The following is a 21,286-nucleotide window of genomic DNA, read 5'->3' as shown; positions in this document are numbered from 1 at the left end:
GTGAGAGCCATCCAAGTCAGATTAACTGTGTCTTTGTGTCCCAGCCGCTGCCTGTGGAGAAAGAGAAAGAGAGTAAGCACCAAGCGAACGAACTGTGTGAAACCTGTACTTACCGGGAGCTGTAGCCAGCGAAGAGGTGAGAGCCATCCAAGTCAGATTAACTGTGTCTTTGTGTCCCAGCCGCTGCCTGTGGAGAAAGAGAAAGAGAGTAAGCACCAAGCGAACGAACTGTGTGAAACCTGTACTTACCGGGAGCTGTAGCCAGCGAAGAGGTGAGAGCCATCCAAGTCAGATTAACTGTGTCTTTGTGTCCCAGCCGCTGCCTGTGGAGAAAGAGAAAGAGAGTAAGCACCAAGAGAACGAACTGTGTGAAACCTGTACTTACCAGGAGCTGTAGCCAGCGAAGAGGTGAGAGCCATCCAAGTCAGATTAACTGTGTCTTTGTGTCCCAGCCGCTGCCTGTGGAGAAAGAGCAAGAGAGTAAGCACCAAGAGAACAAACTGTGTGCAGCCTGTACTTACCGGGAGCTGTAGCCAGAGAAGAGGTGGGAGCCATCCCAGTCAGATTACCATGTCTTTGTGTCCCAGGCGCTGCCTGTGGAGAAGGAGAGAGAGAATAAGCACTAAGAGGACAAACTGTGTGAAGCCTGTACTTACCGGGAGCTGTAGCCAGCGAAGAGGTGAGAGCCATCCCAGTCAGATAACCGTGTCTTTGTGTCCCAGCCGCTGCCTGTGGAGAAAGAGAAAAGAAGAGTGAACGACACGATAGGGAACTGTAAAAGCACGTGCAGTGAAGTCCCCGCGAGGAGACATCCAGGTACGCAGACAGGAAAATAACTTCGACACTCATACTGCTTTTAACTCTGCCTCCAGGAAAGAAAAGGAGGGCGCCACGGATAGAAGGGACAGGCAGGAGCCTGATTTCTGCCCCCCCTTGGTCTAAAGTGCCCTGGACCCCCGTTGCCCCCCTCCTTCTGTCACTCCCTTGGCCGCAGCCTACCTGGAGGGCAGAGCCGGAGATCTTAGTTTTATTACCCTTTCCCCATGTCATTTTAAATATTTAAATAAATAAAGATTATTTTTATACTTACCTATCCTCGTTGTTGTCTGGTCATTGGGTTGGCTTTGGGGACCTCCTTTGAGGTGGAAGTTGAAAAGGGGCGTGGCTCTAGCCAAACCATAGCCAGCCCCTGGGTGTGACATATACACACAGAGAACTGTCTTTTAACCATCTTCCTGTGTTTGTCCTGTCTTTTCCTCCATTCTTTTCTGACATTTCTTTGCTCCCTGTCAAAATAATTCTTTGATACTTTTCAGCATCCCTTCTTCCCTGCGTTTCTGATTTTGTTCTCTTTCCTTTTTTAAGTATTCTTGGTACCTCTCTGGGTCCTCCCTCAAACTTTGTCTGTATTTTCTCAGTCTGTCCGCTCTACTTTCATCTTTCCGTCTATGCATGCATCTTTACAAATTAACCAAAGATATTTACATTTACATTATTAGTGTGAGCCTGCCCTGTCTACACTTAACAATGACGTCAATTTACAATGATACTGATAAGTGCTATCTGTTATGCAATTATATAAAGCAATCAGTCAAAGTCCCGTTAAATTAGCGCAGAAAGTCAAGCTACTATGAATTAATTTAAATAATCTGGCCTAGTTCTTTTTTTAGTCCCAGTCAAATCACTTACAACATTACAGATGAATGACTGACAAATTATTTGTACAGAAAAAGAATATATGTGCACTTAAAATTTTCTGTTTATTTATTAAAATAAAGAAATAAGTGTCATTTTGTCACTACCGAAACAATCACGTCACAACCGAAACGTCAACACATGTTTCGGTTGTGACTGTTTGGGTTGTGACGTTTTAAGCTAACCTTGATCCTACTGCTAAAATACTAATCAGTACGTAGTTAATCAATACACAGTTCTTGACATTGTAACATGAGTAAAACCTAAATGACCAGTACAAAAAAAAAACTTAATTAATCATTGGAAATGTGTGATCGGTAGTGACATTCATAAATGTCATACACTGATTTCCAAACTTTTGATCACATTAACTTCAAAACCATGGGACTGATCTAATCACCATGCCACCACGAGGGAGCAAGGCACAAACAAAGTTTCTGGTTCAAAATGGAGGGGAGTGGCTTAAAGCAGTATTATATTATTGACCAAACTATTTAATGTTTTGTTAGTGACGTGAAAATGCGGGACAGTGTTTTTTTTACATGATTTTTACTGAAAATATCAAATAAACAAAATGTCTTTCTTTAATTTATTTAAGCTTTGTTTACAGTACAGTACAGTACGGCATAGGCACCTATCACATGGGTGCTCGAGCCACGAGATATTCTTTATGTATAAAACTTTTTTTGATGAGGTTTGTATGACGTTTTTTTTTTATTGACAATTATCAAGAGTGCGTTATTGCAGAGCGCATTTAATCCGCTTCACTCGGATATCAGGTGGATTCCCTACACTGAGAGTGAACATTTAGTTTTTATTTGACTAAGGCCCTGTTTACATTAGAGAATTTGCGTTTTAAAACAACATTTTAAAATGAAAATGATCCTCGCATTTTAAAAAGAATCTTCATCCACACTATACACGACCATAAACGCATGAAACATGACCAATCATGTAACTGGGCTTCGCATAAACGTGTAAAATAACTTATTACTTTAAAGGCGTTCTAAGCGAATCTGTGAGTTGATTTTTGAAATGTGTTTTCAAACAAACTGAGCGTAGTTAACTCCTTCCCCTCCCTTCCGTGCTTTCATGAACGCGCCCAAACCCAACCCCCAAATACTTCTTGGCATTTATTGGTTAGAATACTTTGTTATGGTTTCTGGTGTAGGTGTCACAGGTCGGGGCGGACCACAGATTGAACAAGTCGCGCCCCTTCCTCTAGTTTCCACCTCAAGGAGGTCCCAAAGCAAACCCAATGACCAGACAACACAAGTGTAAGTAGAATTTAAAATGTAGCTTTATTTAATTTATTTAAAAGGTATGGGAAAAGGGTAGGTTTAAAACAAAGGATCTCTTTCTGCCCTCCAGGTGGGCCGTGCCAGGGGGGGGGAGAGGGGGCCAGGTGTCAGGGGTCCAAGACACCACTGAGGACAGGGATGGAGGAAGACGAATGGGGCAAGGCTCCTCCGCCTTGTTCTATTGATCCCGTGGCGCCCTCCTCTTCTCCTGGAGGCAGATTAAAAAGAAAGGTTCAATATTTTGTGAACTCAGTGACAAAGGTACCTGGTGGCTTTCCAATGGTAGGGTGGTCTTTGCTCCTTGGTCCTAGCCTAAGGTTGGGACAGGTAGGTTTCCTCGGGCAACTAGATCCACACCCTCTTCGCCCACGGGCTCCAAACTATAAACACAGAGTAATACTCCACAGTAATTTAGGCCTTTTCTCTCTCCCAGGTAACTCGGGATGGCGTACAGGTAAGTACTTCACCGGCGTAAGACTCGAACTCTCTCCTTCTGCAGACTTCCAGCTGCAACACAGAGGATTACTTGTACTAACACTGGGACTTTCTCTCTCACCCAGGTAACTCGTGATGGCATCCAGGTGAGTACTTCACCGGTATTGGACTCAGGCTCTCTCCTTCTGCAGGCTTTTAGCTGTAACACAGGGGATTATTTGTACAAACACTGGGACTTTCTCTCTCACCCAGATAATCGTGACGGCATACAGGTAAGTACTTCACAGGTATTTGGCTTGGGCTTTCTCCTTCTGCAGGCTTTTAGCTGTAACACAGGGGATTACTTTTGCAGACACTCTGACTTTTACTGGTCACTCTGGGGACTCGTGGAGACATACAGGTAGGTATCTCACAGGTAAGAAACTCAGGCTCTCTCCTGTTGTAGGCTTATAGCTGTAACACAGAGGATTACTTTACAATCTCTGGGGCTTACACTGGTCACTCGGGTCACTCGTGGCAGCATACAGGTAGGTATCTCACAGGTAATGAACTCAGGCTCTCTCCTGCTGTAGGCATATAGCTGTAACACAGAGGACTACTATTGCAGACACTGGGACTTTCACTGGTCACTCTGGTAGCTTCTCACATAAAGCAGAGGCAAGTTAGTTTTAGCAGCTGCATCTCTTCGATTTTCCTTCACTTAGTAGTAACTTTTGGACATTCAACAGGTATTACAACAATGACTACTGCTCGTGGATGATGGACTTACGGTGACTGCACTTCAATCAATCGATAGATATAATCCAAACCTTGAGATGGCGAAGCGTCGTGGCACAGCCTTCCCAGAGGCCTCTGGTACTGCAAAGGGGGAAATCCAGCACTGCCACGCCGAGCCGAACGCTGCCCTCTCCTCTCTTCCACTTCGAATACAGAGAGCTGGACAGGGGCGCACCTTTGAAGAGGCTCCGTAACAGGTGAGATTGATCTACGCCACCCTTTTTACAACAGTACAAGGTTCTTCATACACACAGAGCACTTTTTAATGGTTGCTTACTCACAGCAGTCTGGTACACCGTTGCCCTTCACCACCGTTCCACCGAGTCAGGCCAAATGCAAGGGATGACCAAAAGAGCGCTACACTTGGAGCTTCAATACAGGGGTCACACACAGCATATACTGTAAGTTAATTCACCGGCCTCCACAGCCTCTCGTTCTCCCACGACGAATTCAGTGTAGGGGACTACTGACAACACAACACAGCATCACACTGCACTAATTTAAAGTGTACTCTCACAGCAAAGGCACAGACTCACCCACAGCACTCCTCACACTTCTACGTGAATAATAAGGTCGCAGCTCCGACTTCCTTGAACTGTCCCTGGGACCGGTTGGCGTTGTACAGTGCAGACCAGTATTATAATCGTCGCTGCTGTGGCCCCTCACTCCTCCCAGGATCGTCACTTCTCTGCTCTCCCACCACTCTACTCCGTGGTAGGGCCGTTATCCTAATCACTGAAGGCTCACAATACACGTTGAACAAGGCAACTCCACAATGACACACTGTATCAAACATCGAGTACTCACAATGGTTAATGATGTTCTCCTTTGTTTCCTTCTCCTTTGGAATAGATGAAATCCTCTTCGCCCGGGTGTAAATCCAATGCTACGGTTTCCTTCAGCAGCACTTACGGTGAGTCGTTCTTCAACAACACTACACATCAATGATGTACATAGATCAATTTGTTTCTACCAGTGTGATTTAGCCCAGACCCTCACTCTGCAACACCGGAACGGTCCAACAGCGCAACACAGCTGCCACAAACAACAACAATGAACTCCCTCCTTCGTGTTTGAAGCTCCTTGTTATATCCCTCTCCGTCTGCACATCCTCCAATCCTCAGCCGCTACGTTCATTACTCACACCTGTGTTAGATCGGGCTAAATTTGCCTCGCGGCGTGTCTCTGCTTTTCCGTCCGGGTGGGAACATTTCCGGGCGGAACTAATCTTCCTCATCTATGGTTCCGCCCCCTTAGAAATCGTCACAGTGTGACATCGGTACGGCCAGTTTGTTATTATTGCAGTTTGTGGAGGCTCGGCTGTGTACAGAGATCGCGTTTTTTTACAGTTTGATCAGCGGACAGGAAGCAAGCAGATAGTAAGGAGATGTTTGCTGTATGTAACAAAAAATGTTTTATGGTCTAAAACGCATGAATTCGCTTAGAGAACATTTAATAATACTAAATACTACTAATACTCAATACTAATAATAATACTTTATTAAGCTTACCTTTGCGCATTTATGCAGCCTAGGGGTGTGCGATATTGACAAAAATTCATACCAGGATCCTTTGCCGGGAACTACAACAGACACTATTTTTGAACCTATAAAAATGTGTTTGGGAAAGTCTTTTATTGTTCTAGCTCCCCCCTACAACATATTAATATGATTAATAGGTTAATGTTGATGTTATACACCAAACTGAAAGGTCTTTATGATTTAAAAAGGAAGCATTCAAGTGAACAGTACTAAACAGTAGCGAACTTGAAGCAAAAATTAATTTCAGGAAATGCAAACTTAAATCAAACATAATAAGAGGTGAAGTATAGCTTTAGCTTACAAAAAAGCTTATTGGTTTAATGTAGGGAGTTCCTCTTCAACCATTTCACACTGTTATATTTATAATAGTTCATTGTTCGCAGTTCATATTTATGATCTTATAGTCCATTTGAAAATTTTCTAACGAACTGACTGTATTCTTCAGAAAAACACCAAATAACTTATCTTCACTAGGGGTGTGCAAAAAAATCGATTCACATTTGAATCGGCAAAGCTTGAATCGATTCATAGCATTCCAAAAATCGATTCATACATTTTTTTTTTTAATGCCGTGGTTGTCCTGAAATGAGTTCATCTTAGTATTCTCATAGATGGCGCTGCGTTGTATTCACTCTGACGCCTGCACACTCTTGTCACAGTGTTGCCCACACATTGACTTTACTTGGGCGCGCTGCCCAGTTATATTAACAAGCGCCCAAGTATATCTGGCAAACTTTTTTATTTTTCCGTGATGATGACACTCTTAAATAATGACATTTTGTGTGAGACATGATGAGCTCGGTGTCCGTTCACGTGCTCTCTGTTTCGCAATGAATTGGGATGCGACGCGAACAAGCTCGTGTCACATTGTATCCTTCATGTTTCTGAACTTGAGCAGATTTTTAACATTAGAGGACTTCACGGTGCACCCGCGGCCCGTATGGTTCCGGGTTTGTATTTGAAATGGTCAGTCGGGTCCGGGTCAGTCATAGTTAAATAACTTCGGGTGTGTAAAACCCGAGTCGAATGGAGAATGGCCGTGAGCGCTACCGCGCTAAAGCTCGCGTGCAGTTTCAGCGTGCCTGCGGTTTCCATGGCGACAACAACTGGCTCTTTTCTATTATTATTAATAAACCATATCTTATCTAAAATCTATTGCACTGAACGAGCAAAGCTCAAACGGACTCAAGATTTACAAAAAGCTGTAAGGTAAAGTCCCCTGTCACTGGGACAGCAAGTAGACTTTTGAATCTGAAATAATGAGTGGATTTAGCTTTTTTTTAATCGGCAAGAGAGAAATAGAAAGAGAGGCACTTTCTTTGCTTCTGCTCTATCTAATAGAAATAATAACCATTATAACACCAGTCACATTTATAATCTATAGACCTGCACTGTCTATCATTAATATACTATTGTATTTAATAGAGTTTGATAAAAGGGGTCATCTAATTGCTTCATAACAGTTTTTATTTTTGCATAAAGACAAAGTAATATCAAACTACATTAAATTTGTTGTGTTTCTTTTCTTTAAAATTGTATATCTACTGCAATCAGTCACATAGGAAAAAGTAAACTACATTTACATACTGTGAATCGTTTTTTTAAACCGAGAATCGTTTTTGAATCGAAAATCGATTTTGAATCGAATCTTGAGGCTAAAAATCGGAATCGAATCGAATCGTGAAATTTTCTGAATCGTGCACCCCTAATCTTAACTTACCTGTCGCTGTTCAGTGCGTGTGTGTGTTCCCTCATGCGTTCTCCGAAAAAAAAAGCTTGGCCGGCTAAAGTATTAAAAATTAATATGACGTTCATTTTTAAAAGTGTGCGAGGTCCGTGCAGGTCCTCTGCTAACAACCTTTATATGAAACGAAATTAATTTTAAAGTGGCAAACAAAACTTATATTAAACTCGAAAATAATGTCTGACCCATTACAATTCTCCCTTCATATTGGCCTTTACAACGCCCCCTATATGCCGTTTAAAATTACAGTCTATCTTTCGTAATAAGCTAACTAAATTTAAACAAAACATAAACAACATTACAACAATATTCAAACCCAACAATACTTAAACATAATTATAAAACGGTTAGTTCCAATCCTTGATTCTGATTGGTCAATAGCTGTGCTTTATTCACAATAAAACACTGCTAAGACCGCTTTACCCAAATTTTTTAACTTTAATAATGTGTGGTAACCGTTTTATAAAAGCAATTAGGTACTTGAGGCAAGTGCTGTATCGTGAATAAGTAACGGCTGAAGGGGTTGCAGTCACTCTGCTTCGCGTCGTGCCTAACAACACCCTTTAGCCGTTACTTATTCACGATACAGCACAGCCTCTCGTACCTTATTGCTTACATATAAAACAGACATTATCTAGGACAAGGATACATGTTAAAACAATCTGATATAGCGTTTAATATAGCTGGTTGGTAGATGTTTACTATTTTTGGCAAAACCTCTGTTGCAAACCTCCATTTACCTGAATAAAAATAATTTTTACTTTTAAAATGATGCGCTGTCACGTTAACATCAGCTGTTCATTTATATAAGACTCCGTCTATGTTCATTTACACTGCAGCACAACGTCTGAGTTCTCAAACTAAAACAGGGTCTGCAGCTTTTGCGAACTAATCCGTTTATGAGGGTCGAAAACGGTGGTGTAGTGTAAATGAAAGGCTTAAACGTAGCAAAAGTAAAGCATTTTAAAGGACGCATTAATGTAAACATAGTCTAAAACTGGATACTCTCCCCCATGGTTAAATCATGGTACTTTTCATAAGCGCTCAATTATAAATTATGCTAATTTACAAATCAGAAGTAATGTTAGCGCATCTTGCGGTCAAGTGCACGTTATGAAACGGAGCCCGGGGGACCGTCTACTTCATAGGATTAAGCTAAATCATTATTTCAACTTTGCACATCCACCCTGACCAGTTTACCTTATGCATTCAGACTTCTTGACTCTATGTTGAAAAAGATTGTCAAAAACTGTGGGTGGAGGAAGGAGATCACGTGGGATTTTGTGATTACGTCGATAGCAGACTATTGTTACAGATTGGTCATATGACTTGTCAGTCATCCCCACTTTCTATGTGGTGGATGAGCCCAGTGCTACGATTGGACATATTTTTCATATTTAGACAAAATTATACATCCCTGTCTTTTTTCAATGCGCATGTCATCTTTGTACAGCGCGTCGTGCATGTGTTAGCATTAAATGCTAACACATTCACGACGCGCTGTACTGTACAAAGATGAACTGCATGCATTGAAAAAAGAGTGGGATGTATAATTTTGTCTAAGTTGAGGAAAGAACATAGTAAAATATTGAAAAACAGTGTAGTTTTCCTTTAATACATACAAAATTGGAACAAACAAAAGATCAAAGTCTCCAATGCTATCTGAGACTAAACAGAGATTATGGTCTGGCTGAATATCTTCTCATAGTCAGAAATATAAAGCAGAAGTTTATTAACTAAATACAGACTTAGTGACCACCACCTGGCCATAGAAAGCGTTTGACATAAAAAGACTTGGTTACCTAAAGAAGAGCATGTGTGTAATGTATGTACATCAGGAGAAGTTGAGACTGAAGAGGATTTTCTCCTCCAATGTAATAAATACAAATCTTTAAAAGATTCACTGTACAGTCAAATACAGGAGATTATTCCTGAGTTTCAGTCAAGTGGTGAAAAATGTAATAAAAAATCTTAGTAGGCGAAGGACGTACTGCTTCTTCAGTTGCACTTTTTCAGGAAGTGAGATGAGATGTCAGATAAATCAGACAAACTTCTACTGAACTGAACATTTCTCTGCAGACGTCTTCTGATCTCAGTATGAGGACAATTGTTGGTTTTATTCTGTTAATCCATCTGACAACTTCTAAGAGTAATTCTACCAGTAATGTAGTAAGTATCTCACATCTCATGACAGAAATATTACAAATCTTTTTTTCATTTAATTTATGCTTTAGTAAACCACATGTTTATCTTCACAGGTTGCTGTATGTGAGCGATCAAGGGGTAAGGTCTACAAACATTAAGCACTATGTCTATTATTTAATGTTTTTTTAGAAGCTGAAGGTTTTTTAACTTTAAAATGGTTTCTGCTTTATTCATATGGACAATATTCTATGTAATTCCATGCTGTTTTAGATTATGTGCCTCTTGAAATTATGAGGGATCATAAATTCAACCCTTCACCCTTACACAGTCTATCTTTGAAAGTGAATGAATGTGAAAACTCTCTCTCTATCAACTGGTCTGTTAACATTGATGGTAAGTCATCTTAAGTAATTCTTATGTCTATTACATTTGATTTAATTCCTTAAAGTTATCAATGCCTATCTTTGGGGTTTTTAAACTTTAGACTTTATTAATAATACATTTTCATTTTCTTTGTTTTGGCTGTGCCATTGTTTTCTTTTGTCATTCTGTGGTTTGTGACATCTACAATATAGTCCGCTGTTTTAGGGAAGCCGAGAGAGGTTGTGTACTATTGTTTTCTTGTTTTCTCGTGATCAACACTTAATTTTCTCATGAACCGAGATTACAAAAGTTGTATTATAAACCGGGCACTTCTGGTCCTTCATTCTAATTGGTTAAAACACGTTCTAAGCTGTGTTATAAAACGGTTTGTTCCAATCTTTGATACTGATTGGTCAATAGGTGTGCTTTATTCACAATAAAACACGGCTATGACAGCTTCACCCAACGGTTCTGTTTATCACTCATCAAATCAACACGTATTGGTTTGTTGTTTTTATTTGAGCTTTCATGCATATTACACATTGGAACGTTATTGTTCACGGTCAGGGACTTTTTTCTAGCGGAAGGAATGCTTTTATTGATTTACCTTCATGAAAGTTGCACATAAATGTTTTTAACCTTACTAATGTGTGGTAACTGTTTTATAAAAGCAATAAGGTACTCAAGGCAAGTGCTGTATCGTAAATAAGTATAGCTGAAGGGGTTGCAGGCACTCCGCTTCACGTCAAGCAAAGCGGTGGTGTTACAGTGCATTTTATAACATTTACTTGTTATAAAATGCTACTTTTATTTTGAAAAACTCTAAGAAGTCAAACTTCAGGATGTGTTAGAGCAGTGTTTCTCAACCTTTTTGGAGTATTGGAGTATCTGTATTAAAATTACACAACACATGCTTCATATACTACCAATTCCAGGGACGGATTTCCGGCTTGAGGGAAGGTCCGGCCTCTGGCACAGGCAAAATTTATTTATCAGCCTGCAAATTACAATTGGAGGCACTTTCCGCGTGGACGCGCTTGATAAAAAGAGCGTGTCACTTCCATTGTGAGCGCGCATACCGCACGGCTACATTTGATATAACGAACCGGTAATAATAACCATCCCCTTCAACCGTTGTCCTGAAGATTATCCCTCCATCCCAATTCGCAGACTAGCCATTCTAAATAGTATTTGAAATTAGAATTGGTATGTCCTAAATTGTGGTATGTCAAAATGAGTATTTTTAAAATGGCCTACTGTTTTTATGTGATGATCCATGGAAACTCAACCGGCCGTTCTTAGAGTTTTTCAAAATAAAAGTAGCATTTTATAACAAGTAAATGTTATAAAATGCACTGTAACACCACCGCTTTGCTTGACGTGAAGCGGAGTGCCTGCAACCCCTTCAGCTATAGCGTTTCTCAAAGTGTGGGGCGGGCCCCACTGGTGGGGAATAGGAACATTACAAGTGGGGCGTGACAAATGGGAGGAAATTTGGTCATTTTTGTGCCCATCTCTATTAATTCTTTTAATCGTTGACCATACACTCAAAATGATACATTTAAATATAAGCCTAACTTAAAACAACATCAAACTGTGAAGAAAATGTCACACGGAACCATAGTTTACAAGAATGAATTAATGTCAGAATTGAAGTGGAACAAAAATTTTAATGTGGAGAGGCGTTATAGGCAGTAGCGGGTATAAAAGTTAACAATGGATACGTTTGTGAAAAGGAATGAAAACTGGAGATTCTGTACTAGCAGAGAAAACCAAGACAGACAGTCGACCCAATCAACCAAAACGCCAGCCGAAAAGAAAGTATGATGACTTTTGTCAGAGACAAAATGCAAACACAGTTGCATTATTATTGTTTACTTTTAAACAAAGTTTTTTTTCACATTCGCACATTTTTTTTTCGCGTTTCTCTATTGAAAGTGTTTAATGCTGTTATTTTTTTAAATATGATGGGATTAAACAAATTTTAACAGTTAAAATTAAAACCTACTTGATCCCTTTTGTCGGGGAAATTGGGGACAGGTGGGGCTCGGAACCCTTCCCTACCTCCAAAGTGGGGAATGGCAGAAAAAGTTTGAGAAACACTGAATTATTACCCACCCCTGATCAGGAGGATCTTCTTGTCTGATGCATCTTTTGCAACATTTCAAAAACAATGAAAACCTCTTCCAAAATTACCTAACAAATTGATATTAATTGCATTTCCACCTATTCTTAACTCATTCCCTGCCAACCTTCTTTGGGAAGTTGCCCGCCAGCATTTTTTGTGATTTTCACAAAAGTTTCACAAAATGCCTTCCAGGAAATGTTTCTTCTAAATATATATAAACATACAAATATATCAAGTAAAAGAACAGACTCTCTGCTTTAAAACAAACAAACAAAACAGGAAAAAAGTTTCATCATATCTATATTTTTTCAAAAAGCGGAAATAATTGAGTTTTTGTTAAGGAATTTTGTTAGAGATCAGATTTAGAACGACTATCAAAACATACACAGAGTGTAAAATTTGTAATTAACTTTTTCGATTCCGTTATTTTTATAAATTGGTCAAGTGCATAATCACAGTATTGCAGATTATCATCCCCTACTAAAGGTTGTTGTGTCAAACCTCAAAAGACTTGAGGCTGTAATTGCTGCCAAAAGTGCTTCAACTAAATACTGAGTAAAGGTGTCTGAATACTTATGAGAAAATAAAAAAAAAAAATATTTAAATGATTGGAGTTTCAGACTGTAACATAACAAAAATGTTAATGCAATCTGGAAAAACCCCTCACATGGTGATATTTTACCATTTTTAGGCAGGGCCGGCCCTGGCCAATTTGCCGCCCTAGGCAAGATTTCACCTGGTGCCCTTTAAAATCACAGAATCACAATTGTGTTCCAATCATTTTGTTCATAAACTTACACAGAAACAAACTGCACAGCTTTGTCTTGTTTTTCTTTATTTTGAAAATATTTTGGAAACACACACAAACACACGCACACGAACACATACACACAATACCCTGTTACTCAGGCATTTGATCTTGACATTGTTAAAATCTTGTCTTTTTTACATGTTTTAACACTGTACATTTAACTTAAAAATATTAAATTGTGTACAAGAAAACAGCTCTTATTAATGAATTATTAGTAGCATGTTGTAGTGTCTCGGGAGATTGTGCTCATTGTTAAATAGCTTTGTGGCTATACTGCACTGAAGCGGCAGTTTAAAATATAAACCCAGAATTCACCGAACGTCAAGAACAAGAAAAAAAAACAATAAGGCCAAGACGCGGGATTTATACGTTACACGGACCATGTATAAATTTCAATGTTTCTGGACAGAAATACCAACTTTGTCTGGTATTAATAAGCTGCACATTGGAGTGCTGGCTGCTCCCCGCGGTGCTGAAGACGCGTGATGGCACATATACACAGATATCTACAGTACGTGCAATCTATCGGAAAGTGGAGGAGTCATTAGTTGGGTTAGTAAAATAACGAAATTAAAGCTTTTAAATAGAAGAAAAACTTTTTTTTGTAAAGAGATGTATTTTTTTTAAAGGGGCTGTCCGTAAGTTGAGAAATTTCTAACCGTTACTGACACCAGTGGCCGTTATAGAAACTGCAGCCAGTCACATGCTCGTACTCGGTGGGCACACTCGTACGAGCATGACCACAACAACCAGAGTTGCCATAGCAACCACAGACAGCTCATTGAGATTCACCAGCATGTTTACAAATGTAAGAAAAGTTACAGTACTGTAAGGTTATTGTTTGACGGACCATATTTTAGCAGTGCTAAAATTTTGTTGCAGTGCTACTACTTTATTTTCAACAGAAGTCTACTTCTAAAAGTTTTGTAACACGACACTGTAAAACACACTCCCGACACTCACAATCTTAATGCACTCCTGCTCTGAATAAAGATAATTCATATAAGAAAGTAAATTTGAAACGGTCCTGTGCTACATGCTATCGTTAGCATTACACCACAAAATAAATGCTATTGTTAGCATTACACCACAAAAACAATAACATAATATATTACAGATGCCCTGTAACTATGTCTTACCTTTGCAGTAAAAAGGAAACCTGCTCAAGGTCTGTTTTCATACCCAGCGCTGACCGGTGCTCCCTCAAAGAATCAAATGCCAATCCGATGTTTAATCTTGTCTTTTCCTCGACGCCGGTCACGCACTATTTTGGCCGCACTAGATAAGGATTTTTTTTAAACTTACGAGGAGTTTCCATAAGTGTCTGGATTGTGCTGGAAGTTGCTTGCTTCTTTCCGTCTTATTATTTACTGAAAATCTAAATTTTGACAAAACTTTTTTTTACATATTTTTTTATTTTTCTGAAATGTTCCAGTGTGACATCCAACGGGTATTCCCAGAATGCATCACAATTACGAAAAGTTATGGGGGGTCTAAATACTTTTTGGATGCACTGTAAATGAAAAAAAATAATGGACATTTGTTAGTACTGACTGTTTTTGTTTATCTGTATTTCTTGTATTACTACAGGCAGCATTCAATCCCTTACTGGCACATGGATAAAAGTGTTTGGTCCTCTTGAATTAAAATATAAATGTCAATACCAGCCTCCATTTACCTCAGAGGAGAATAATCTCACTGGAATACAGCAGGTACATGATATAAACTATAATAATACTTATTAATAAAACACATTGTGTTACACCATAGCTTTTACAATTGGGTAAGTGTGTATAACATTTCACAGTAGTTTTGTGTAAAAAGCAAACCTTTCTCTGTCCTATTAAGACAGAGAATAAGACAATTTGAAACATCTCACATACATGTTGTCAAATCACAAATCCATCACCAAGTCAGTAATTAGTGATGTTAACTTTTTAAGAAAAAAAAATATATATACTAACCAACCCTTGACTATGTATATTGTGTTAGACTTTATGGGGTGGCATAAGAACTTTTGAGGGGTGGCAACACTGAAGCAAGCTGTTACATTTCTTAATATCTATGCAAATTTAGGGAGTTTAATTCTATATACTCTTAACGTGGCTGGGTATTTTCAAGCCATTTTGGGTAAAAATTGGACAGAACACGTGCTGCGATAAAAATGACCCAATGTTGGTTTGTTGTTATGCAATCATGGGTTAAAATAACCCAGCAGTTGGGTTAAAAACAACCCAGCATTTGGTCAATATTTAACCCAGCATTGTGTTCTCCAACCTATTATGGGTTCAAAATAACCCAGCAGTTGGGTTAAAAACAACCCAGCATTTGGTCAATATTTAACCCAGCATTGTGTTCTCCAACCTATTATGGGTTAAAAATAACCCAGCAGTTGGGTTATAAACAACCCATCATTTGGTCAATATTTAACCCAGCATTGTGTTCTCCAACCTATTATGGGTTAAAAATAACCCAGCCATTTTTTGAGTGTACCAAGTTTAATTTACTAAAAAAACAATACAAATTTTATATGGATAGCAAGACTCGATGTATCAAGTGCTGGTTTGTTTAGGTTAAAAACACATAAGAAATATAGTCATCAAATATCTTGGATGAAAAGTCCTTTTAAACAAAACCACCGAATTGGATAAATCATACATTTTGGTGTGACAAGGTTATGACCAGCAGTCTATTAAATCATCCAAAAAAAAATTTTTTTTTAATTGCAGACATACTATTAAACTATTAAAATTAAAGACTACTATTGATATCTAAAGAAATCAAGGGAATTGAACCTACAGTAGCTGAATGCGGCAATTACCATGTTGTTCAGAAAATCTTTTAACAAAGTCACCTCATTTAAGGCTTTGGTGCGTTTTAACTTAAAGCTGAGAATAGCCAAACTTGACAATCTACTCTCTGCCATTGTAGTCCTAAGGTGAGTTTTAATTATCTTCAGAGCTAAAAAACGAATAAAAACTAGAAAGTAGTAAGACTTTCTTTTGCATATATCTTAAGTCTATCGACTCTCCCAACCAGATGAAGCTCATACTAAGGATCTTCAACACTTGAATTATAAGCGACAATATCTTCCTCCCTCAAAAAACTCCTTCTTGATTGATTTAAAGTCTGGATGCCTTTCATAATGTTGCAATTGGTATTTGAAAAACGTCTTTCTGTTTCCCCAATCATGGTGTCCAAGACATGGTAAAAAGTCTCCTTGCTATCTGGTTCTTAATGCTGTCCAAGTGTGGAAGTAATGATGGAATCTTTCATAGCTATCTGTTTTTACCGCTTTCAGATGTGAAGTGTTGTGCACAGCAGTACACATAAAATGCATGCTTAGCAACTGCTTTTATTCTTGCTTGGACACCTGATTAGGCCCCACTCAATACAGCTGCCCCATCATATCCCTGACCTACAAGATTTTTCCTGGATGTTTATAGAAGTATGGTTAAGAATGCAATTATTTTCTAAGTTAACCCAGAAGCATCAAACTTTTCTGCCTCTTGAAATTGACATTTGCTCTTTTTTCTGAAGTTTCATCAACAATCACAGAAAATTAATTGTACACTCACTTTAACGTCATGAATGATTTCCTCTTTCACCAGTATTTCATTCTTTTAGTTTTACTTGTATACTTAGATTTTTTAGCTTTCTGTTCAAGTCTCTTTTTAACAATAGGATCATGTTTGCCCAACATGTTTGCCTAGCATAGCTAGAAAAGTAACCTTTTCTGTCTAAGTCTGGAGACTCTTGGTGACCCCGCTGTGCTAGATCTTCAGAAGCAGTTAGGACAAGAATTTTAGCCAATGTTTTGAGGTATTATTGACTTTCTGTTACCTTTCGCTAGTAATGTTCATTCATGACACTCAACAGTGAGGTATTTTTTCTAGCATCCTTTTCTTTTCTGCCCATTCTACCATTGCGTTTACATGGTGGTCAGATTTGGCACGAGAAGAAACCCCATTATCTTTAAATGTAGCCTTCTTCCAACTACTGTATCCCTCTAAGGAGGTAAAACACTTTTTGGAGCATCAGGAAGAGAAAAATATCGACATGCAAAACAGTAGCAGGCATCTCTAGTCTGTGAATATATTTAAGCCATGGTTGTGTGTGATACCAATCAGCATGGAAGCTCTGCCGGACTCCATCTGGAAAGATCTTCTTTGGGAAGTTTTGGCTGGGTTGGGCCATCATACCTGAATTTTGATATATCTAGAAGACAAAAATATTTTAAATCAAAATTAAAATCACTTCCAACATTAGAACCTAATTATTTATTTACAGCTATCTAGCATCTATATCTACTGTAGGAACCTTTGTCTAATACAAGTTGTTTTTAACATAGATCTCACTAGTAAAAAACACTGCCATGATAAGCAAGGTTAAACATAATGAGTTATGGTCCTTTAATGATTATAAGTTATAAAAATAAAAAAGGTTTTGACTAATGTTTAGGCTATTTTATATTGACGTAAAAAATATTTGAAATGAACGCATGACATTTGAATGAACACAACATACCATGGGCACATCACACACAGAGTGTCTCTCCTCTCTTTAAATGTCTGAGCTCTCTTTCACCTCTTCACTCACTTTATGCTGGATTTCTTTTGTCTCTTCACTTCTTTCTAGCTCCTCTTTGTCATTCATTTCTGAATGTCAGCCTTTCTTTTCATAGTATCCTGGAAAATGCAATAAGCATAAAGTTTTGAGTTTTTTCTATGTCCCAACCGGGTTGGCGCACCCCCAATCCCCACTTCAAAAAAAAAAAACCCTACAAAGATTTGTTTTTAAAGACTCATGTTTAATCATGCGCAAATAACCAGGGGCCGGTTGCAACAGCCAGACGTTAAGAAGTTGGGTGTAAGTCCTACGTCGAGCTTAGCTACGTCTGACATTGTGAAAAATATTTACGCGTGTTGCACCATCTGAAACTACGACCAGACGCAGCTACACTCAGCGTAGATGATGCGCGCCCCCGTGTATGCATTTAACCACTGTGATATTTAGATGCCATTGTAGAAAAACGTACACTTACTGCCGTCAGCTAATAGATGATATATGAGAGTTTCCTCATGTGTATCAGTGCGCTCTCCTTCTAAATGCGTGCGTAACGTGCAGACCCATCATTCACGAAAGCCTTTACTGTTCGCACAAAAGGTGTATAATAGCAGATTCATTATAACAGCTCAAGTTTAGAACAAAATTAAATGAAAGCTTTTAATAAGTTCTTGTAGTGTAACCTCCATGACACTAGAGGGCACACCAGTTCAGTAAAATCTATAGAGTGTGATGTATCGAAAGTAAGTGAATAAAAAATAAATGGATGTTCGGTGACTGAGCTGTGTATGTGTCTTGCATCTATCAAGCCGTCTGTTACATGGTGTCAGAAGTGTTTTTTTTTTCAAATCCTGAAAAGACGGAACAAGAAGCAAGTGCCTGGGATTAAGCGTGAGTCAACAGTAAAAATATGGATCAGATATTTTCGCTGACGCCTCCGGAAAGCTTCAATTTTGACGAGCCCAGTGCATGGCCACAGTGGATGCGCCGTTTTGAGCGATTCCGCGTAGCATCGGGACTCGCAGATAAACCCTCTGCCTACCAGGTAAACTCGCTTCTTTACATTATTGGGGAGAAGAGTGACGATACTTTAAATATGTTGCCCCTAAGTGAGGAACAGAAAAAGAGTTATGAAGAAGTCAAGAAGGCTTTAAGTGAGCACTTTGTTGGCAGACATAATGTAATTTACGAGAGAGCGAAATTCAATAGCAGATTTCAACAGCCTGGCGAAGCAGTAGAGAGTTTTATCACGGACGTGTATAAACTTGCGGAACACTGCAAATAAGGTGATTTACATGAGGAAATGATCAGAGACCGTATTGTAGTGGGCATAAGAGACACAAAGCTCTCAGAAAAACTGCAACTTGATCCAAATTTGACATTGGACAAAACGATAACCCAAGTCAGACAAAATGAAGAAATAAAGCGCCAGCAGCCAGTAATTAGACGAGAAAAGTCTGATGTGAAAGAAGTAAACCTTGACGCAGTCATGACAAAGAGAACATCTAAAACAAGAATGAAAACAATGAGAGCAGAGGGGACAGCACAAAGAACACAAAGTACATATGATGCAGCTCAGAAAATTAAACAGATGGATGCCTGCAAAAGATGTGGGAAAAGTCCACAGCACTCGTGGAAAATGTGTCCAGCCAGAGAAGCAGAATGCAGAAAATGCAGGAAAAAAGGACATTTTGCTGCAGTTTGCCGGTCAGCTCCAAGACTTGAAACGATAGTTGACAGTTCTTATGAGTCTGCTTTTTTAGCAACAAGAAAATATGTGGCAACAGGAAATCCTGGTGAATAAAGAACATATCACCTTCAAAATCAATACAGGTGCTGCAGTCACAGCGATTCCAGCGTCTATGTATTCAGCTGAAAAGCAAGGGAAACTCAAAGATTCTAAAAAGATGATCTTAGGCCCTAAAAATACTCCTTTGAAGGTGATGGGTAAATTCAGCACGTGTCTGCAAAAGGACAAAAAGAAGATTCAGCAGGATATTTACGTTGTAATGGATTTAGTGATGCCATTATTGGGATTACCTGCAATCCAAGGTTTACAGTTACTACAGCAGGTAGCCAACATACACGAACCTGGAGAGCAGTACAAAGCAATGTTCCCTAAAGTCTTCTCGGGTCTTGGGAAATTGGAGGGCAGCTACAAGATCAAACTGTCAGATGGAGCTGTTCCATATGCCCTATCAGCCCCACGACGAGTACCACTGCCGCTTATGGAGTGAGTGAAAATGGAACTCCACAGAATGGAAGAGATTGGAGTCATTTGACGAATCAAAGAGCCTACCCCATGGTGCGCAGGAATGGTAGTCGTACCAAAACCGAACTGCAATATCAGGATTTGCGTGGATTTCACAAGGCTGAACAAAAATGTGTGCAGAGAAAGACACATACTGCCAAAATTAGATGCCACATCTGGGTTCTGGCAGATACCCTTAAACGAAGACTCGGAGCCGTTAGCAAGATTTATTACACCCTTAGGGAGATATTGTTTCCGGCGTCTTCCTTTCGGGATATCTTCGGCTCCGGAGCATTTCCAGCTCAGGATTGCACAGATCGTCGCAGGGACGATTGGAACTCTTTGCCATGCAGACGATATCCTTGTGTTTGGAAAAGATGAGAACGAACACAATAAGAGACTGTGTGAGTTGCTGAGAAAGTTTGAAAAAGCAGGACTGACGCTGAACAACAAGTGTGTTCGCAGATGATAGAGTAAAGTTTCTAGGACATACTGTTAGCGCCCAAGGGATCTAGGCAGACCAGGACAAGATTAAAGCCATTGTCAACATGCCTGAGCCCCAGAATATGGAAGGAGTCAGACGTTTCATTGGAATGGTTAATTATGTCGGGAAGTTTTCACCTCATCTGCCGACTCTCACAAAACCACTGAGAGACCTGTTAAAGAATGACAGCACCTGGATATGGGATGCGCAGCAGAAAGAAGCATTTGCGAAGGTAAAGACAGAACTCAGCTCACCAGCTATACTGGCACAGTATAGTCCGAACAACGAGACTGTGGTTTCAGCCGATGCTTCATCGTACGTTCTTGGTGGGATGCTCATGCAGAAACAGAAAAGCGGTGAGTGGAGGCCTGTTGTGTATATCTCTCAAAGTCTGACAACCACAGAGACACGATATGCACAAATTGAAAAAGAGGCTCTGGCGGTAACATGGGCATGTGAGCGGCTGAGTGCATACCTGCTGGGATTGGAATTTATGATAGAGACTGACCACAAACCTCTAATATCTCTGTTAGGAAACAGACCAATTGATGACTTACCTCCAAGAATTCTGCGGTTCAGACTGAGGCTGCTCAAATTCAGGTACAACATCATGCATGTCCCTGGAAAATAACTGGTCGCTGCAGACACGTTGTCACGAGCATCAGCTGGGCCGGAAAAATCAACAGAAAGCGACACATTGGAGGATGAGTGCAATGTTTTTGTGGATCTCATAGTTCAAACAAATCCCTACGACAAAAACAAAACTGAAACAGATTCAGAAAAAACAGGACGAAGATCTAATATGCCAACAGTTGAGACGGTATACATTAAAAGGTTGGCCAGCACATCAGAAGTCAGTGTCGGAGCATCTCATATTGGTCTCATAGAGCGGATATCTATGTCGCAGATGGGATTCTACTAAAAGGTGAACAGCTTGTGATTCCGAAACCCATGCAGGCTGAGATGCTAGAGAGAATTCATCAAGGTCACCAAGGAATGACGAAATGCATTGCAAGATCACAGCGATCTACATGGTGGCCTGGTG

At 39.6% G+C, this 21,286-nt stretch overlaps 1 protein-coding gene across 1 annotated transcript in view; it reads left to right on the top strand.

Annotated features, from left to right (window-relative positions):
- Positions 1-9,556: 9,556 nt before the first annotated feature.
- Positions 9,557-21,286, top strand: part of il17rb (interleukin 17 receptor B) — a 31,313-nt gene continuing 19,583 nt past the window's right edge. The window contains exons 1-4 of the mRNA XM_065247763.2: positions 9,557-9,662; positions 9,752-9,776; positions 9,909-10,031; positions 14,531-14,652. Coding sequence (XP_065103835.1) covers positions 9,591-9,662; positions 9,752-9,776; positions 9,909-10,031; positions 14,531-14,652 — 342 coding nt within the window. The 5' untranslated portion in view covers positions 9,557-9,590. The remainder of the gene's footprint in view (positions 9,663-9,751; positions 9,777-9,908; positions 10,032-14,530; positions 14,653-21,286) is intronic.

This window comes from Paramisgurnus dabryanus, chromosome 11 (assembly GCF_030506205.2).
Source record: "Paramisgurnus dabryanus chromosome 11, PD_genome_1.1, whole genome shotgun sequence".
Lineage (NCBI taxonomy): Eukaryota > Metazoa > Chordata > Actinopteri > Cypriniformes > Cobitidae > Paramisgurnus > Paramisgurnus dabryanus.
The sequence above is the reverse complement of the archived record's forward strand: the minus strand, read 5'-3'. Positions and strand labels throughout refer to the sequence as shown.